The sequence below is a fragment of the Pipra filicauda genome, unplaced genomic scaffold (genome assembly GCF_003945595.2).
Source record: "Pipra filicauda isolate LSUMZ 115617 unplaced genomic scaffold, ASM394559v2 scaffold558_size305803_pilon, whole genome shotgun sequence".
In the NCBI taxonomy this organism is placed as follows: Eukaryota; Metazoa; Chordata; class Aves; order Passeriformes; family Pipridae; genus Pipra; species Pipra filicauda.
Genome location: NW_024104707.1, coordinates 52024 through 73027, shown reverse-complemented (window position 1 = coordinate 73027; position 21004 = coordinate 52024). Strand labels below are relative to the sequence as shown.

The following is a 21004-nucleotide window of genomic DNA, read 5'->3' as shown; positions in this document are numbered from 1 at the left end:
AGCTTCTCTTTTGCAACACAGATGAGCACATAGAGGAGACTGCTGTGTCAAATAGCTCTAGTGGAGCTCATCCTTCATCTTTTGCACTGATCTCCAATGTGCACATAACCAACACCATTCTCAAACAGATCTCTACCTCTAGTTCTGCCAAGCACTAAGTCAAAAAGCAACCAATTTCTCACACTTGATCCACACAGAGATGTGGATCTGATTGATTAATCTTAGAGACAGCAGCTTCACCTTTAACTTACATTTCTCCTTCCATTCACTGCCAAATAGGCAAGGTTCTTCTCTTCATTTGTTTGAACATCCAGAGAGTGGAATAATGTCAACACATGCTACCTGGATTTGTCTTCCAGGAGTTACATGCCTTAGCAGGATAGTTAAATAGCAATGACTTAAATCACAATTTAAGCAACATTTTTGATACAAAGATTAGTACCTGCTTGTGGTCCAAACTGAAATACAGAAGTGGAGAAACACCCTTTCAAGCAGCTGCTGTATTGGTATGACTGTAGTCATAGTACAGATTTGGATAAGTAGTAGAAATAACCTACTAACCAGAAAACTTTTATTCTTCTGTTATTTTTTCAAAGCACTGCTACATTTTCATACTGACTACGTGTATAGTATCACCAAATGTCACACACAATCTTCAGGCAAACACACTAAAGAGTATCAGTACTTTCTTCTCTGCCCTCATTCTCTCCTTCACTATCTTTGATTTGATTACACTGAACACATTTCACATTCTTTCTGTACTACAAACTTACTATCAAGATAGACTCTTGAGCTTAGAGGTTACAATAAACTAACTTTTCTTTTTTCTTTATCCATTATAGATGTATTCTCCTCAGTGTAGCATAATTTTATAACTCTTCAATTCATACTCCAGTCACAATCTGTGCTCTTCATATGCAGCTGGACCTGTATTATGTATAGTCCACTGATGTCCAAAAACAATGTATGTCTGACTTCTAACTGCTTATAACCATCTTCTAAACTACACGTTTAGTCATCCTCCATTGTGATTACTCCCAAAAGCTTCAACAGAGCTCAAAGTGTACTTCATAAAACCTTGGCTTTACAGGAGCATCTGTTGCAAAACATTCAATACAGGGAAGTTTTCCAGGCTTTGATAAAAAGTAACTTCATTGTCATCAAAATGCCATATCCACAATATTTAAAACAATTTTGGTAAAAGTCACACTATGTCATAAAACAATTAAATTTATAACTGCTATTACGAGTAGATAATTATACACCACCAGCATCATGCCATAAAAAGATGGTTAACTCTTATTTAGCTTGCAGCACCCTGTAGAAGCTGCATACTTTATGGAAATAAACACAAGAGCAGCTTACAGCTTGCAAGTATGAGGCACCCAGCCACGTGGTGCCATCGATCCCAGACACAGGTATCATTGCCAGGGGTGCACAGTATCCGTTCCATCACTGCAAGCTCAATTTCAACTTGCCCGCTTTCATCAGTTTTCTAGAAGGTACTTTTTCATGTGCATCCTTAACTCGGGTTCCATTCAAATAAACAGCTAGGGGAGTAGGGCAGGAAAAAAAAAAAAAGAATAACTGTGTAGCTCAGTCACTTCCTAAATGCTTTCACTAGACATGCTCCTTCTTTTGTATTTTATTTCCAGTTACTTTTCTCACTTATTAGGTATATTTCATAAAAGCAAACCATCAAAGTCACTCTCTACAGAAGCACAGACTGTTTTCCTTGATGTGTTTCACTCACACACACATTAATGGGGGCTTTAAAAAAAAAATGAAATTCCTAACATGGAATTTCTTGGTGCTGCAAAATGTATAGGAGGAGTTACTTCGGGTTACTTTTCTTATGTATTCCTAAACACATAAATATTATGTAGATTTAGGAGGTCTAGACCACTTCCCCCATAAACAAGCATTCTGGTCCAACTTCAGTGATTAAACTCCGCAAACCTCAGTTTCCCAATCTTATCTTGTAATCTTCTGATGCTTTGTGAAGACAACAGGAATAACAGCCTTCAGGAATTTTTATATCACTGGGACAATAGATACCACAGAAACGCTCTGCCTCCAAAGTACATACGGACGCCCAGTAGCATTGTGTGCGGCGCACATTTTTAACGCCGCGTGTAAAACCCCCTGGCAGGCGCATCCAGGCGCAGCGCGCTGCTTTGCATGGGCAATTATTACCCAATCTTCGCATCGCTGGAGCCGATACCGGCCCCGCTCCCAGCTGCGGAGGCACATCTGGCCGACGCGCGATGCCAACAAGTTGGGGCGCGGCAGGGCCGGGCGGGACGCGGGCGGGATGCGGTGGGATGCGGGCGGGATGCTGGACCGGGCGGGGCGGGCGCACCTGCCTGCGGAGAGCGGCCGCGCCCCGGCGCCCCCCGCCCGCGGAGGGGAACCGCGGCCGCCTCCCGCTGCGGGCGCTGCCCGCCCTGCCCCGACCCCACGGACGGACGGACAGACGGACGGATGAAGGGGCCGCGGGGATGGACGGCGTGGAGCGGGGGCGCGGGGCGGTCCCTCCCCGGCGAGCCCCCGGGAGCGGCGGCGGCGGGGCGGGCGCCTCCCCATCCTCACCTGGTCGACGGGTAGACGCACGGCGTTGCTGAGGGGCTGCAGCAGCGTGGAGCCCGTGGTGCTGGTGGCCATGGCGAGGCCGGGCAGCCGCTCCCCGCCCGGGCTCCCGCGGCGGCGGCGGCGGCGGCGGCAACAACGGCGGCGCGAGCGGCCCCAGCCCCGCACGGCGCCGTGACAACAAGGGGCGGGCGCGGCCCCGCCGCTGACTGACAGCGCCGCCGGCCAACCCGCGCGCGGCCCCGTCGCCGACTGACAGGCGGGCTCGCCCAATCCCCGCCCCCCGCCGGGATGGGCGGGACCAGGCGGCCCCGCCCGGCGGCCGCTCTGCGCTGAGGGCGGGCGGGGCTGCGCGCACCGCGCAGGTACCGCGCAGGGCTCCCGACGGCCGCGCCCGGCCCGAAACTGCACCTGAGGGGTGTTAGCTTGGACATTAGGAGGAATTTCTACGCAGAAAGAAGGATTACACGTTGGAAGGGGTTGCACAGGGAGGTGGTGGAGTCACCATCCCTGGAGGTGTTTAAGAAAAGACTGGACGAGGCACTCGGTGCCATGGTTTAGCTGACGTGGTGGTGTTCGGTCATAGGTTGGACTTGATGATCTCAGGGGTCTTTTCCAACCTAGTTGATTCTGTGATTCTGAGCACTGTTCTGTGCCCAGGTGTGCGGGACGAGCGCTGAGGGCGCGGGTGGTGATGGATGCAGGACCTGACGGGAAGCGGCACCTTCCTGAGCGGGGTGAGGAGGCAGGGACAGCCGGACAGAGACAGCGGGACAGGCGGTGCCGGCGCGGTCAGTGCCCAGAGGTACAGGTGGCAGCTGTGGATGCGTCTGTCACAGAAGGTAACACAAAACCGTGTGGATGCTGATAAATGTTGAGATAACAAAGAGCCCAGCCGCCCATCCAGCTCCAAAACATGGCCACTTCGCTAGGACGAGCACACGGGCACTCAGCAGCTGCGTACACAGAGGTGGGTGAGTGGTGGATACACGCAGGACGCGAGGGTGGCCTGGAACCCTGAAGTAGTTGCAAAAAAAAAGGGTAAAAATATCCCTATTCCTTCAGCCACCCATTGACTTAAGGAATTCTGCCTATGGCTGTAAGCCACAGTTTTTAGTTTATTAGTGGCCTGTTTCTTAAGTACAGAAACGTGACATGACATAAGCATGAGTACTTTTTCTGTGGATTCAGTCTAGCAGTGCCGTTTCCTTAAAGAAAGCAAGAAGTGACGCAGTATTGCCAAAAGTGCTGAATTGGTACACAGAACAACTCTTCCACCTGTCCAGTCAACACTATACAATGTGAAACAGAGTGAGGGCTTGAGTGAAGGCACCATGTTAGGGAAGTGCAACGAACTCTGTCAGATGAGCTGGTGCAGTAGGCTACTTATTAAATCATTCTGGTTTAGTGCCCTGCCTGCCTCTTTTAGATTAGAGCTTTCTCTAGACTTTTCCTTTCATATGAAAGAACTGAAATATTAGTTGTTCTAAAAGATGTGGTGAAGGAGGTTCTGAAGGAATATTCTGCTCTTATCCATAGAACTGCTCAAGAACCCTGTGTCTCTTGAGATAAAACTGCAGGTTATTCCATGCATTTTATCAAACATTTTTTATAATTATTGTGTGTTACACCTCTAAACCACACTGCAATCAGCAATTTTCCCTCAACACAAAAAGTGTGACAGACTTGAAAGTGTGTGAAAGATGAAATGCCTTGACCAATATCATGTTAACAGTCTAAATGTGTCTCGAGTAGTGGCTAGGTGTAGTGTTTTACATAACCATGTAAGTTCATGTTTAATGCTAATTGGTAGTAGCAGAAAGTGGAGGTAAGTGTAATTATCTGAAAACACACATTGTTTCTCTTACTGAATTGCAGACCTCACTCTGTACTTATGTTTTAGCTTGTGGTAAGGTCTTTTGTCTGCATTTAAAGAGACTGGTTAATAGGTGCAAATAAGTGGTTTTAATTAGATTTCTTCACTGCATGACAGGCAATTACAACTGTGGTAGCATATTCAGCTTCAGAAGCAATAGCATAATGTTCTTGTAATAAAGCAATGAGAGCTGCTTTCAGAAAGGAGAAAAAAACCCAAACTTTTCCCAATTAATTCTGAATTGGAAAAAAATATGTAAAATCATATATAAACCTGAAAATTATATATACATGTGAATAACTTCATAGGAATGCAGTGCCTTAGGCTCAGTACAGTCTTCATTACACTATACATATGTATATAAGTGTATGAAGATTAAGCTGTTCTTATCTAATTTTCTTTTATTAAGGAGACACATACTTTCACCAAGAAATCTTTGGGAATCTTAACCTAAACAGTCTCGAGTGAAACCACAAAAAACCTGCTTTAGGAAAGGCTGATAGCTAATTCTGAATCAGTCTAGTCACAAGAAATTAGTTTGGTGCATCTGTATAAATCCATGGAGGTGCCATTACCGACACTTTGATGAAGCACTTGCACCAAATAATTGACCCACTGAATGAACTCCTTACTTTTGATTAACAAAATGCCTGAGAACAAGCTCACGATATCACAGCATAAATGTCAGTTGGGTTTAAAACAGCCCTTTATTTTTCTGGTAATTTCTATTCTTTTGTCAGTGTATATGTTCTTGCAGTGCTCAGAAAATAACAAAAATGTACTTCCCTGCATGACTCCTAGAATCTTAGGGGTTTATATATGAAAGATACATCTGTACTCTATATCACAGTATCCATATAAATAGTTTGCAGCTGTGGCATTAAGTTACATAATTATGTCTTTCACAAGTTTCCACTGGAGAAATGCCGTGTTTTAAGAAGATTTACCTGTGCTCTTATTTAGGAAGGTGTGTATTGGGGAAGACGACACCACAGAAATATATCTTGAAAACAGTCACAAAATAATAGTCCTTTTGTAATGACAGGGGAGATTGGTTACATGGAAGAACAAAAGGGGTCCTGCCCCAGAGAGCTGAATCTATGTTTGCAATTAAAAGTGAAGAGTACAAATGTTGGTCAAGAAGAAAGTAACAGGAAAATTAGCAATTTCTGCCAGAGAAAATGAGCTTGTCTTTGATGTCTGCTGTATAATGTATGGTAAGGGCTGTCCTGGGCACTGCAGTAAAACTAGGTCTTCTGCTTTTCCTTTTTTTTTTTATTTCTTAATTTGAAAGAAGATTTTATTACAGATGCTTTCAGAGAACTTCCTGCCTGTGTGAGAATATTGTGTTGAGTGTGGGAAGGTGAAGCACTGTCTGACAACAGGTACCCTTCTGCATCACATTGGCACAGTAACAGTGTAGTTAGTCCTGAAAGTTAAATGATGCTGTGAAAAAAGAAGGCTGGTGAGTGATACACAGAAGCTGATGTACCAAGAGTAGTGAGCCTATAAAATTTCACATGAATCAGGTAGTTTTCAATACTTACTTTCCTCCTGTTTTAAATATTTTCATGTAAGTGAAAAAGAAATGGTTCTTCCACAAGGAAATTTTTTCCACCAAAAGCTGTCAGTTAAAATGCAGGAGAGCACGTAATCCCTGGAGAGTGGCTTGGCACGCCATGAAAAACTTTTGATGTTCTACAATTAAGTTTTTATGATCCCGTACATGCTTATATTTCTCGGGTACAAAAATAATCTCAAAGACATCTCTCAGACCTACCTCACATTCCTTAATCTGACAGAATGATGTAACAAACACTAGAGGCTTCTCATAAATTTTGTTTATTTGAATGACAATTTAAGATACTCAGGTGCTTACAATACCAGTCTTCCCATATAACATTTTACAATAAAATAACAAAAAGAGGAGCACTGTAGCAGAAGACAGGAAGGGATAAAGTTACTAGATGCACCATTGTGTACAATTCTTTTTCCTCTGTTTTTTTGATGGGGCCATTCTGGGAACACATTCACAGTCAGAAAATAGGAGCAATTATTGAAACTTCTTTTAGCAAAATAAATGAAAAGGAAGATGGGTTTCAGTGTTAACTGTAGAGAGTCAAACACTTTTCCACAGTAAAGTCTTGCTTACCCTGAAATATCTGAGACTTCATTCCAAAGAGAAGAATATTTCTGCAAAATCTGATGCCAATCAAGTGTAAATACTCTTCATTTAAAAATCTACTGTTGAAATTTTGGTATTTGTATTTTTACCTCACCCTTCCTCCAAAGCAGTCTTTTGCCCTCTCTTCAAATATTCTTTACAGCACAGTAAGCTTCACATGCATCAGCTGTTTTCTGAACTAATATAATCTTTAATTAACCATTCTGCTATTTTGATAATTTTGTACTCAGTGTGATTCCTTTTAATATAAGTAGAATGATACTATTGCTTGCCAGTTCAAGTAACATTTGTTTGTCTCTCCACTTATTAGGAAAAATATAAATACCTTTCTACAGTTTAGACACAAGATACACAAAATCTCCCTTTGGGTCTTTTAACAGAACACTTTGGCTTTAGATTTTTTACTTGTTTTGGTCTTACAGATGCTGGTTTTAAGGTACCAAACAGTTTCTATCATAAAACTGATTTGAATCAACTTTCCTCTAAGTGTTTACTTCTTGGAAATTCTCTTACGGGAACATGCATCCATGTGTCTCAAAAACACAGAGTCACATTCAGATGAGACCATATAGGTTTTTAATTATAACACAAAGTCTGTTAACAAAATCAGGCAGAGCTTCTAAAGAAGGTTGAGTGAAAGCTGACTAAAGCTTACTATTCAACTGTAAATATCAACTCTCAGGTGCAGTTCTGAGAAATTATTTCCTTGCTAAAGAAACTTCCTTCTGTCATGACAAGGACAAACCAACTGACTTCAACAAGAAGTTGCTCTGATAAATGAGTGAGTTGCCTTTTCAAAGCAAATTCTACTCAAAAATTCTTTATGGAGAAACAGGACAAACTGACAGTGTACAGCGTTTCAAAGCGTAATAAGTAATGCCACATGCAGTTGGAGTATTGTTGTCACTCTGATAATTGAAAAGTTTAGAGAACAGAAGCTCTTTCTTCAGAACTGAAATAAAAGCAATGAACTTCAAAGCTAAGTTATGAGCTTAAGAACAGTCATTTTGAGTTTAATTAGATACTAATTATAGACTGTGGGAGTGGCAGTGGATGGGAGAAGCTGGTGATACCCTTGCAAGGAACCTTCTACTATGAAACAGTAGTAAAGAACTGAGAAGTCTACCTTTTTTATTGATTTAACTATAAAAAACCCAATCATACTCAGATTAAATATATATGAATAAGGGTACATTGAATTTTAGTTTTATTTTCTGTCATACAGTAACAGCAGGGGTTAGAAATAACAGCTTTTAAAAGTTTCTCAGGTTTCTGGGCTGTCTTTGTATCATGTCTCCTTGGCTGAAAGGGGAGACCTGACTTTCCTTGATATCAGATATAACAGGTTCTCAAACTGATCCTTGCCACTTAGAGAGTTCAGTTCCTAATCACCCTAGGTGAGTGCAACAAGATAGGACTAGGACTCTTCTTTATTTGGATTAATTGTTTTTTAAATTATAATATGCCTTATTCATCCCAGAGTTGCTTTAGTGTTGCTTTTAATGCCAAGATAAGTTTCCAGAGTAAAGTGAGTTTATTCTAAGAGCAAGGGTTAAAATGTGGGAGGGGATGCAAATTAACAAAACAACAAAATTGCAATTAAAGCTTACCAAGTAAGTTTTCCTTTCAGTTGCTTCAAGTTCACAGTTAATTTAAAGGAGAGAAAGGAAGAACTATGGAATTTTCTTTTTCTGTCCCCCTGGACTGGCTCAGTCTAAATAACTTTCTCAGTCCATATGGTTGTTGCTACTTAGTTTGGGATAGTTCTCCTTGTTCTTATGCATTATCATGTTCAATCCTGATAGTATTTCTGTTCAGTAAGAAGTAGGAAATTTTCCCTTAGGAGGTTCTGGTGTTAGCCTAGTGTGTTCATTTGAGTTTAAATTATCCTATTTTTGGAACATTATTTAAGCTTCTGTCATAAGACATCTTCACTGTTCATGCATTTCATTAGTTTTGTTGTCTGCTATTCATTTAAAATTCTTTATAAAAATTGCTCATAACAGCACTAGAAAGGATAGGGTTGGACATGAAACACTTCATTCTCACCTCTCTCATCGTTCCTATTATTTTCTCTACACACTCTTGGGACTACTGCTCTTAAAATTCCTCCCTTGCTACTTTTGACTCCAAGAGTATCAGTCAGCACAGCTTAAAGGACCTCCTCTTTGCCAGCCAGTAGGTCATGATGGACTGTTTAGTGGCCAGAACTGGTGGTGTGTGGCAGAACCGGGTTGAGTGTGAACAGAAAGTAGGTACTTGGGATGTTCAACCTGTCAGCTGCATCCAGGAACATCCCAGTGCAATTGAACTTGTCACTTGATCAGAGCCTGAATGTTTCTGCAATTGTTTTAGGACTCTGCTGGATCATCAACGCCTTTCTCTTGCTTTGTGCGACAAGCAAGAAGCTGTTGCTACCTGTTCTAGTGGGTGAGACTTCACTGTTCAGAGCAGCAGGACAGGCTGCTCAGCTCAGAGATAGAGACCCTAGAGGAAATGGACCAAGAGCCTCACACCGTCACACACTGAGCATAAAAATACTTCACTGAGGTTTAATCTTGTTCATTGTATCTTAGCTTGATGTTCTGTCTGCTAAGTGTCCATCTGCAAGCATGTGAGCGTTCTCCAAATGCAAATTTGTGAGATAAGAGTCATAATAATGTAGTCCTCCTAACAACATGCCCTAAACTTTAATAAATAATGTTCTGAGAACGGTAGTCAAAGATGCTTACTAGCGTTCGGGTTTCTGAGAGTTACTTTAAGTCATATGCAAGCTCAGATATGTGTCCCATTTATGTAAGTGGTGTTACTTGCATAAGTGAAGCCATTTGCATAAAGTTCAACTATTCAGTCAAGCAGTACTGCCTCTAAAATTGCACTATGTGAACCTGAAACACTTTAGGATATAAATTTATCTTTCAGAAAACCTATCTGGGAAACTGAAGAAGCATTTTAGTAAATTGAATATACAATTGATATATATAAATTGACACATATATAAGTTCTCTTTTTTTCCTCAACGGTTCAGATAAATCATTATCGCATTAGATACATTTATTCCTGCTGTGCTTCATTCTTTTGACCCTCTATTCTATGTGTAAGAGCAGGATTTGGCTAGTATCCTCTCCACGATTTTTGAAATTGATATTTATAATGATAGTAAATGTAATGTTTCTAAACTGTACTGTAATTGGGGGGTGGATATTTAGGGTAATGAAAGATTGAATGAAAAGTCAGTATTCCTTCTCTTGGTTCGAGTCAGTAGCAGCTTCATCACTTCTATTACGATTAGGATATATGTCTCCATATAACAAAATCTGTTCATAACATCAACTGTTATGGGAGTCAGAATAGTCCATTTCATGATGTTTTGTCCACGGATCCCTGTTGTAGAGTGGAAATCTATCTGGCATCACCACTTGTTTTGATCATCCTGCTCCTAGTTTTGACATTTTTATTGACAAATTATGATCACATTTACTTTTAATAAAGAATTGAGTAATAAAGATTTCATATGTCTCCTTGTCTAGACATTTTGTGAAAGAATGTACAACAGACAACAAATTTAAAAGTACATAGCTATACTGTGGAAATCACTACCAGAAAATAAAAGCCTTCTTAAAGGCATTTTAAAAATAGCAGCAACAGTAGAGATAATTTAAAATTGCAAAGGATATAAATCTTTAAGCCTCACACTTTTAGTTATTAAGCTAAGCAATTATTATCTGTTCTATGGAAGAAATTTATGTGTAGATTATTATATAATTGACCTCTCAAGGTTTTGCACTTTTCTGAAAGATGCTAAGGAGAGAGAGAATGCTAAACCACTGATCCGATCCCCTAGTGCTATAAAGTTGTTCCATCTCTTCCTAACTGTACTCATTTCTATTAGAGAGTTATTGTGTCACAGTGAAGAAATACTAACTTCAGGATCTTGCCATTTATAACCCTGCAGGGGCCACTTGAAGCTGACTGGAGCCCTGTTCCTGCAATGCTCCAGTCAAGTTAATACCATGAGCCATGTGATTGATGTTCTTAGGACTGCACTCCCTGCTGTTTTAAACAGGAAGCTCTTCCAGTGTTACTTTAGCTCAGCGAACAGGGCCACTTCCTTAGCAGTACAATAACAGGAATTCGATCAGAAACTTCAAAATTCAGTTCTCGAAGGCATGAAAATGATTGCTTTCATTCTTGCATTATCTGCAGTATTTAGGTATAAAAGTTATGGATTTTATTTGGAAAAAAAATGCTTTCCCCTTATTCTTTTCACAAAGAGGAATATGACTTTTTTATGATTGTTAAAATATTGTTCCAGTTTTGTGAGAGATTTATCATTCTTCTTTCTTTCCCTAGTCTAGATTTATGTTGCAAATATCCCAATATGACTCTGCAGGGAAATGTCCTCAGCTACTTCTAACAGTTTTCCATCTTCTAATGTCCATGTGTGGTTCACCACTAAGAACCGTAGTTTTAGACAGATATTGTTTGAGTGCAGATTGCTCAAGAGGCATCGCTCAGTCATTTGCCTGCATTGATTTGCTACTTCTAATTCAGATACAAGAAATATTACAGCTAAATTAAACTGAATTATTTATACCGCAAAACTAAATAATTTGCCTCGGTTTTTACTGGTAAGATTTGCTTTCAGGGATCCTAGGCCATGGAGATCAGTGGAAAAGTCTGGAGCTCTGAAGTCAGCCTCAGTGGAGGAGGATTGAGTTAGGAAACATTTAAACAAATAGAGTGTACACAAGTCCGTAGGATTTGGTGGGATTCAACCATGTATGCAGGGCTGCTCTCAATTGTATCTGTAAGGTTGTGAAAAAATCAGAGGAGGTTCCTGGGGACTGTAAGAAAGCAAATATCCCACCTGTATTCCAGAAAGTCAAGAAGGAGAATCCTCATGGAAATTATTTTCAAATCTTTCATGGACAGGATGAATAAGAGTCAACATATATATAAATGGAGGAAACCTCACCTGGCCAATCTGACATCCTTCTGCGATGAAACCACTGGCGTTGCAGATGAGAGGAGAGTGGTGCACGTTGTTTGTTTTGGCTTTACCAAGGCTTTCAAGGTTGTGTCCTGTAACATCCACACAGGGAAACTAATGAAGTGCAGACTAGATAAATGAACAGTCAGGTGGACTGAAAACTGAATGAATGTCTGGGCTCGAAGGGCTGGGCTGGACACAAAGTGCTGCTGGAGGCCAGTCACTCATGTAGTACCATGGGGGTACTGTTTATTCTCCTCATTAAGGACCTCGATGATGAGGATAGAGTGTACTCACAGCAAGTTTCCAGATAATCCAAGGTTGAGAGGAGTGGCTGAGATCAGACGGATGTGTTGACATTCAGAGGGACACTGACAGGCTGAAGAAATGGGCTGACTCTTGTTCATGAACCTCATAAAATTCAACAAAGGGAAATGCCAAGTCCTGCAGCACATGAGGATTAACCCCATGCACTAGTACACATTGAAGCCTGGGAAGCAGCTTTGCAGAAAAGGACCCAGGGTTTTTGGTGGACAAAATGTTGACCATGAAGCAGCAATGTGCAATTGCATGAAAGGCAGCCAACAACATCCAGGCATTGCCAGTAGGTCACCTCTAGTGAGAGGTGAGACCACACCTTTAGACCTGTTCTGAGCCCCCCAGCACAAGAGATACATGCATATAGTGAAGAAAGTTCAGCGAAGGGTCACAAAGATAATTAAGAGAATGGAGGATGTGTCATACAAGGAGAGGCTGAGAGAGCTGGACTTGTTTAATCTGGAGGAAAGAAGACTTGGTAGATCTTATCAATGCGTGTAAATACCAGAAGGAATTAAGGTAGTAAAAGACCATGGAAACAGCATGTTTTCAGTGCTGCCCAGGAAAATCAAGTGGCAATGGGCACAAACTGAAAGACAAGAAATTCCATTTAAATATAAGAAATAACTTCTTTACAGTGACATTGGTCAGACACTGAAACAGGTGTCCCAGATGGGTTGTGGAGTCTTCAGCCTTGGAGACCCTTGAAATCCAGCTGGATAAGGTCCTGCACAACCTGCTGTAGTTGACTGATCTTTCAGCAGGGTAGGGCCTGATCTAGACATTCTGATAAGATCCTTTCATGATTCAACTATTACTCTTCTGTGATCCTATCAAATTAGAGTAGTGAGAAAAGTTTGAGATAAATTCCATCATCTACAAATGGGCAAAGCCTTCAAGCCTGCGCAATGGATTTTTTAGGTGAGATGCAGTATGCGTGGAACTGAACCCACCCTTTAATCCTAAGGTTCATCTGCCAGGGCCGAGCAAGCTTGGACGGTGGCAGCGAGGTCCTCAGGACGTAGGTTTAATTAGAGTAACCTTCTCTTAGATGGATGGCCTTACAGGGCTAAGCGAGCTCCATCTGCCTGGGTTTGGGATTAGAGTTGTCATTCTCCTAGGATGACTGCCAGAAGGCTAACGAGCTCATCCTGCCCAAGAATGTATTGTATCTGGACCTATGGTTTTGACCTGTCTGGCATGGGCGACCCTACCAAAGGCATGTACCATCGCCAGCATAGCTCACAACCACATAGGGGTACAGAGGAATCTACAAATGGAAGATAAGAGCATAAGGAGCCAAGTAAAACCTCAAGATACATTGTTGGCTGGGAGTTTCTATTCAAGAATACAGGATTTGTACATATCAGGAGTGCAATACATATAAACAAACAAATGCTTGCAGAACAGACTTAGGCAGTTCCTTTTGGCACTCTATACTCTACACTAATTTGCTGACAGACTTCCTCCAGATTGGGATTTCCAATTGTGGAGAGACCTTTGAATGGAAAAGTAATTTAAAATCCTTCTCAATTTCTGTTGAAATCTGTTAATTGAAGGAGCCTGCTGGGAAATCCTATTATCCACCATGGTCAGACTTCTATTTTTAATGTGTGTTTGAAGAACTCCGTTCAGCTGCCAAATCCAAGAAATTGCAAATTGTGGCTTTTACGTATATGTGCAACAATGTCACTGAGTAAAAAGGAAATAGCATAAAGATGCTTCTCTCCACCATTTTACTGAATCTTTTTTTAGTAGCCCACATGTAGTTTCTGGATTTTGGAATTGTCTTGGCTGGTGGCATGTTTTGGACAGTGCTAGGCATGGTGCTCAGGTAAACTACTCCTTTTCCAGCAGTTTATTCTTAGCTGTGGTTATACCTACTCTGGATTAAGCTCTCTTCCCTTTTTTCCTTTTTTTTTTTTCTAGGTGTCCTTTATTTCCTCTCCCATCTCCTTGAGGGGCATGGCATGTCACATACCTGGAGACACAGGTTCAGGCTCTCTCTTGGGTGAGAGATTCTACAGTCATTCTTCAACCATTCAGACATTTCTCTTGGATCTGCACTGTTAGCTGTTTAGGCCTTAGCAAAGATTCAACAACTTTCTTTTCTTTCATGATAGGCTCCAATAGTCTGGTTTTGGCCAACATGAAATTAGTTCTGTCCAGAACAACTGCAAAGACTTTTCCTCTTTTTTTCAGTAACAGATGGATGCATGCGTGTTTGGCAAAGAAGAGGAAGACTGGACATACATTTCTTAGCCATCTGCTTCCTTGATGATCTCTTTCTTAAAACTGTGTTATGGAAGAGGAGTAGCAGGGTCTCCAGCATGATGTTTCTACATAAATAAGTAAAAAGGCATGATTCCTGCTCAAAACTTTTACAGTAAAAAAAGAGAAATGCCATGAAAATCAGTTAAACAATTCAGGCTTCACAGAGATATGTATGCTGAACAGGGATAAAGCTGCATTACGTAACATAGAAAATATTAATTAATTCAATCTTTGCAATATATATCTCATGTATACAATTCTACCCATAGAGCCTAAAAAAAAAGGCAAAATTTCATGTATAAAATTTTGCAGCACTATAGAAGAATATGAATGTGGTGTGGTTTATACCTAACACAAAAAAGCCTGTTGACAGATGTGCTTGTGTTGAAGGCACTGAAAAGTCTATGCTGCTTAATTGCATCATTCTCTCCCTTGCTCATGTAGATACTTGGGATTGTTCTTCAAGTTGGAAAGTGCAAACCTTTTTTTTTTTTTTATCCCACTCTACTTTTTGAAACTTATGTTAAGTCATAATAACCATGTGCATACAGTGCTGCTTGGAACTTTTGGCTGTATTTTCCTGGGAGGAGCATTCCTGGTTTCCTACAGGACCCAGTAAAACAACTTTTTCCCTTTGGGAAAGTGATTTGTGCTTTTTATTAGCCTGAAGCTAGAGGCTGTTTTAATCCTCCGAAGTCTGCACTTTACTGAGTTAGACTCTGACTTTCCTGCTTACTGCTGTAAATTTGAAAAAAAAAAAAAAAATCAAAAAAACCAACAAACAAAGAAAACCCAACAAAACAAAACAACAAAAACAAAGCAGCAACAAAAACATGGATCTTCTTTATGTCTGCAAGTTGTGTTTTCTTTTTGGAGAACAACGCGCAGACTTATTGCACACAGGCATTACAGCACCAAGGAGGACATAAAGCAGTAAGGAAGGAAGCAGTGCAGATATTGAAGATCTGACACCTTGTGGGCTTTTCAGAGGAGGATAACCTGCCTCAAATCTGTGTCTCAGTCAAGAAATGGTAGAGATTGGCTACTCTGGACTGGTGTTTGCAAGTCAACTATTAGACTCAATAGCTAAATCATGTCATCATGAACACATCTGAAATATTACCTATTTTTTACAATGTTCTAGTTATAGGATACAAACATCCCCTTGATTGTGCTGCTTGAAAGAGCCAAGTTAGCCTCAAACAGTAGTATTGCCTTGTCCTGCAGGAGTAGGACACTATTGGGGTACATGCACCCATTTGGATGAAGGCTCTGCTTCAACATGTTCTGAAACAAGTGAGCGCTCATCTTGCACAGCCAAAACCTACTGCCACACATACAGTTCTCTGTCACGGTGTAGGGGGAACTGAGTGTGTCATCTGACATGGCAAACTGACACAATATGGGATGTGCAGAACACTTTGTTCTTAGTTGTTCAAAGGTAACAGAGTTCCACAGTCATAAAACAGTCACCCAAGCAATGTTGACCTAAGCCAAGAGGTACTAGTGAAATTAATGTTGAACCTATTTAATTCCCTGTTCTTTATGGATACTGTAATAAGTAGTTGCCTGCAACCATGTACAGTGTTAAGTTGCAAAATACCTTGCAACATATTGTCCTCATTTCTTGCTGGCTGTGTGGTCTACGTTTGCTTAAGCTTCTAGTGTCTGTAGCTGTTCTTCTACCTGGGGTAGTTTGTCACAGATTAATTTTTTGATTTCTTTAGGCAAACATTTAATTATTGTGGGGAAGAGTATGACATGTTTAAACAAAGAACCATGTGAAATTCACAAAATGTCCAAGGAAATGTTTAAGGACCCCCATCAGATTGCTAAGAAAAAGTAGATGTACTTTAAAACTGGTAATGTATGAAAACAAGCCAAAATTCAACTTCTGAAATGTTAGGACTGGGGCGTGAGTTGTAAATTTCTTCTTCATTTGAGGGTTTTCTTTTCCTATAGATCTCCTCTTCATTTGGAATGGACTAATGAGGCCACTCTATAAGGTCACACAAGCATCTCATAAAATGCTTATTTTTGGTTTCTTTGTCCTCTGAGAAGCAACAGACCAAAGATTCAGAGGCGTTTGTGATGCCTGCCTGTGATCCTGGAGGGAAACTTGCTAGATGAGGATCATGTGTCCTTGTGTCTGTTGGAAAATGTGTCAGTGTTGGGGCTTGTATACATTGTTGTTTCTGCGTGAGTGTTTATGGATCATCAGCACTGAGCCAATGCTCAGAGTGTTTCTGGTCTGTGTCCACCAAAGGATTTCTCATTCAAGAACCCTGTCAGGGTTTGCAATTCCCACATGCCTGCAATAATTTTTATGGGTTTTTGCCTCTTAATGTGGGTATAGAGGTACATTTTCTCCTGGCCTTACACTGTGGTGACCGTGTGCTCATGCTCCTCTGTTTTTACAGTGTTTGCAATGGGAAAAAACAGTCCCTTCAGTATTGCTTTTCAGATAGCAAGACCTGGATTTTCAGTATGAGAGTTACTTACACATTACAGGATCTCAGTTTGCAGATTTAATTTACTTTGTATCATTTCCCCTTTGAGCTCAGCAGACCTCAGAGGCTTCTGGTAAAATGTATCAAGGTGACAACAGATCATGTTGTGAGAAAGTGGTTTTTGTTATTTGTTACTTTGTTGAAATAACCTTTAGGAGCTTACTGACTTCTGATGGAAGTGATTTGCCTCTTGACATTAGTGTGACTGAACAGCTAATTGACACCTTAGCCTTGGGCCTGTTGGACTTTCTTAGAGCCTGGGCAACTCACTGGTGATATGAATATCTTAGAGATCCCTGAATGGAGAGGGAATCTCCAAGGCCAGTGTGGCCTGAACGTTTTCTTCAGGCTGGGCAAAATTTTAAAATAGCCTTATGAACACATAAGATGTAAGTATAATGAGGAATTTTTTGAACTACAGAAAGTCAAACACAAACTGCGCTATTAATTGACCATATCCATTGCCTAAATTGCTTTCTCCCTTAAATATTATCACTTTACATATGGATTTGGAAGAGTGCTAATCTGAAGTAACTACTTTTTGAATTATATCTGCAAGCCAGCATTCCCTCAAGGACAGCTTATCTGCCACATCAGAGGGGGCAGAAGTGAGTGGTATACAGTTTATTACCAGGATATCCCATGATACAGTTCTGCAACTGTTAATGCTTCCAGGAACCCTTGCCCAAAAGCATTGACTGCTGCACTACCTGGAACAGCTTCCACCTAAAACACACTAGCAGTGTAGACCTCTGTTGACTTTTAATGTTAACAAATGTCACCCACTAAAGCAGCCTCACAACTGAAAAGCTAAATCACAATTTAACTGTGCTAAAACTTCTCCTTAGACTAGTTCACAAACACTATCCTTATGCAGATGCTGATGACGATGACTGTTATCAGTGAAGTAAAGGTTAAAGCATTTACCATACATCACAAACCATCATAGGGGACAAATCTCTATGAAAACAGATATTATCATATTGGAGAAAGAGATTTAAGGAGATGGTTGACTTAACAGTTCTGCAGCAGTCACTGAGACTGTTGGAGAAGCTGCTGTGCCATTGTTGTGATTCTGAAACAGCAGATCCATCAATGATGTCTCACTGTGAAGAAGTTGGTCAACAAGTATCTAAGGCAGTTTCTTTTAAGGGAAGAATACTGGATGAGATTGTTTCCTTTGTAAATCACTATTCCACACCTGACTGGGGGCAGCATTCAAACCAAGTAATGAAGCACAAGCTGTCAGCTGCTTCTGGAAGTTATTTCCCATATGAGTTGGCCATAGTTGTCTGCGTGTGCTGCAACCGTGACAAAACCAGCCTTTATTTGAATTTTTATTCACATAATTGCATATTTTAAAATATTTTAACCCTTTGTGGCAATTGCTGGGACATGTTTTATTACATCATTTTAAAAACCCAACCCTATGGGAATTCAAAGTGATACAATTGTTCCATTTATGTATATAAAAAGCCCTTCTGTTGGCAGTCATCCATGCAATCAGAAGCCCTAAGCCTCTTACTTGGTTTCTTCCATTTCTAACTGTAGACTGTAACCATTTACCAAGAAATCTTCTCCCTGTTGTACAGAAACATTCCTAAAACAGTAACAATGTCAGTGCTTGATGTTTTGAGGGTCTCATTCAGAGCATGGAAGGATTTCTCCCAGTGCACCTGGTCTCCCAGTAATTCTTTTAGTATCTGGGGGAACTGTTTGTTAAGGAAGTTGCTTCAGACTCTGTGTTAGGACAACTGGCCACATTCGTATTGTAGTAACATTCCATGGCATGCCTTTCTACTCTCCAATTTTTTTCTCCTTTGAAAAAGTGACTTGTGAAAACAAAGAGCATTGCAGAAAGTTCTATACTGAAGGCAGTATAAGCATGTTACTGGGCTCTATTTAGCAAAGACTGAAAGTCAGGGCATGTCCAGGCATGGTTCAGACCCACTGCCTTTCAGGAAGTTAGTATCATGTGCCTGATGCTCCCATCGAATTGCTATGTGCACCCTCCCTCAAAATGGCATTGCTGCAATGTGCTTAATATATCAGCTGAAGTCATGAGGGCCATTGTGTTCCTGCTGGGATCTGACCAGGATTTGACCGCACTTTTCCTACTGATCGACTGTATGTCAGGAACGTGTATGACTTGGGCTGGCAGCCTGGGGCAGCCCATGGTGATGAGAGGCTGTAGGACAAACACAGAGTTGTACAACACTGCCTCGGTGAAGCAGCGTAGTGGGAAAGTTTGTCCAAAAGACAAAAGAGCAGGAGATTTGGGGATGGTGAGTGAAGGATGTACTGACTTAAATCTCAGCAGCCTGTGGTTCTGCTGCAGCCACGGTGCAAATGAGCAGGATGAAGTAGGAACAGCAGCTGAAGCAGGTGTGGGAGTGATATCTGAGCACCCCAAGCCAGGCTGCCCTTACACCACAGAGCAAATATAGGAGCACAGAGGGCTGTGCTTCCCAGGACGTCTGGACAGAGGAGTGAGCAGAAGCTCACACCCCAGCCCAGCTTGGCGTGTGCTTGAAGAGGCCTCGCCACGGCAGCGCTTGCGGAGCTGCTGGAGCACTGTCAGGCAGATTTGTGACTGTGCAGCCCTGCAACACAGCACTGCCATGGCCAGTAGCAGGTCACCAGCTTTGTCCTGAGTCTGCAAGGCCTCAGGCTCTGCCTGAGCTTTTCTTGACCTGCCGCTTGCATTAGCTGTGGCAGCAATTTCTGTCACTGTCCAGGTATCTGTATCCGATGTGTTTCACTTCTGTGGTAGACCAATAGTTCTGTAGAGAGAGCAGTAACAAGCAGTTGTTCTGGGTAGAAAGAGATGTTTACAATCCTGACACCATGATGTCCTGTAGAGCAATACAGGGCTGATATGGTGGTGGAGGCAAAGAGCAGGGAGACACGGAATGCAGCATAGAGGTGTGCAGGTGGGGTGGTGCTAAGACGTGGGGCACGGCCTGGCACCGGAGACCCCACAGCCATAAACCAGCTCCATAATGGTCAGCTAAAAGACCTTGCAGACCTGGAGCTGGGCAAAGCTGGGTTTAGGAGTGACAGAGAAAGCAAAGGAATAGTATGTAATACACATACGTAGGACCATATATATTAAGTCTGGATGTTATTTGGACCTACAGACCAACAAATATGTAAATGTGTGTAGTTAGACTCTAACTATAAGATTATTATGCTATTACTGTAACTTTGTCCATATATAAATATCCTACCCACATCTTATTCTTAGTTTTTCTGTAATAATTAGATCTAGACTAATGTAGATTCCTGAATCAAGTTGTGAAGATTTGGATTATACTACTAATAAATCCTTACCTTTACTTATAAGGAACATTTCTTTTTTGCCTGTAAGCAAGATTTTAAACACAACAAAATTGAACACACGTTCTCTTTATTTGTATAGCTGTTACCATGTCCCAGGAAGGGAGGCACTGTCCTGAGTGGGCTCTATGTGGAGCAACCGAGTCCTTCCCAAGATATGGCTGAGGGAGCAACTAGCAAATGCACGGCAGAGGGGAACTAAGTACATAATCATCTGCATTCATCCAGCACATATTTTCACTATGGGACTACATCCTTGTTTCTCAGCAGTTATAAGCTTGAGATTTCTTAATTTAACATAGGGCCTAATGATGTACTTTTGACACTACCATAAAACCATTGTCCTTAGTATTACTTTTTTTCTCTTCTTTTCAGTGTTCTGAAAAATCTCTAGATTGAACGCAAGATTACTCAGGAATTCAGAATTAAATGCTAATTTTTGTTTACAGATAAACAATACTAACTACTACTAATTGCATGTGCACAGTTCTTCTTATACAGCAAGTGCATAGCACTTTACAAATATTGATAGAATTAGTCTGATAATGCAAAGAAAATGTAAGTCAGCATGAATTTGGGTATTCAGCATGAAACAAATCTGATAACGCATGTATGTAATAAAAGTGTGTAATGGTTTACGCTGGTTTACTAAGCCTGTTGACTCACTATGTAACCAAAACCCAGTTCAAGGAACTAGGGAGTGGTTTTGTAGGATGAGGGGCAAGGACTGTACAATCTGGAAAGGTTTACTAGGATAGGACACTGTAAGCACAAGGCACAAAGCTTTTTATTTCCTCATTTTATTTCTTTATTTATGGTTGTTAAATTCCAGAAAGGGACAAGTTACACTGATTGGGTCATTTAGGAGTCTGGGCTCAACATCTCTTCATATTAGAGCTTCATCTGCTTTGAGATGGGAA

The 21004-nt window shown here is 41.2% G+C and overlaps 1 protein-coding gene across 1 annotated transcript in view; it reads right to left on the bottom strand.

The window, feature by feature from the left end:
• Positions 1 to 2742, bottom strand: part of MBOAT2 (membrane bound O-acyltransferase domain containing 2) — a 98552-nt gene extending 95810 nt beyond the window's left edge. The window contains exon 1 of the mRNA XM_027747579.2: positions 2593 to 2742. Within this exon, the coding sequence (XP_027603380.1) occupies positions 2593 to 2664 (72 nt within the window). The 5' untranslated portion in view covers positions 2665 to 2742. The remainder of the gene's footprint in view (positions 1 to 2592) is intronic.
• Between the last annotated feature and the right edge of the window lie 18262 nt (positions 2743 to 21004).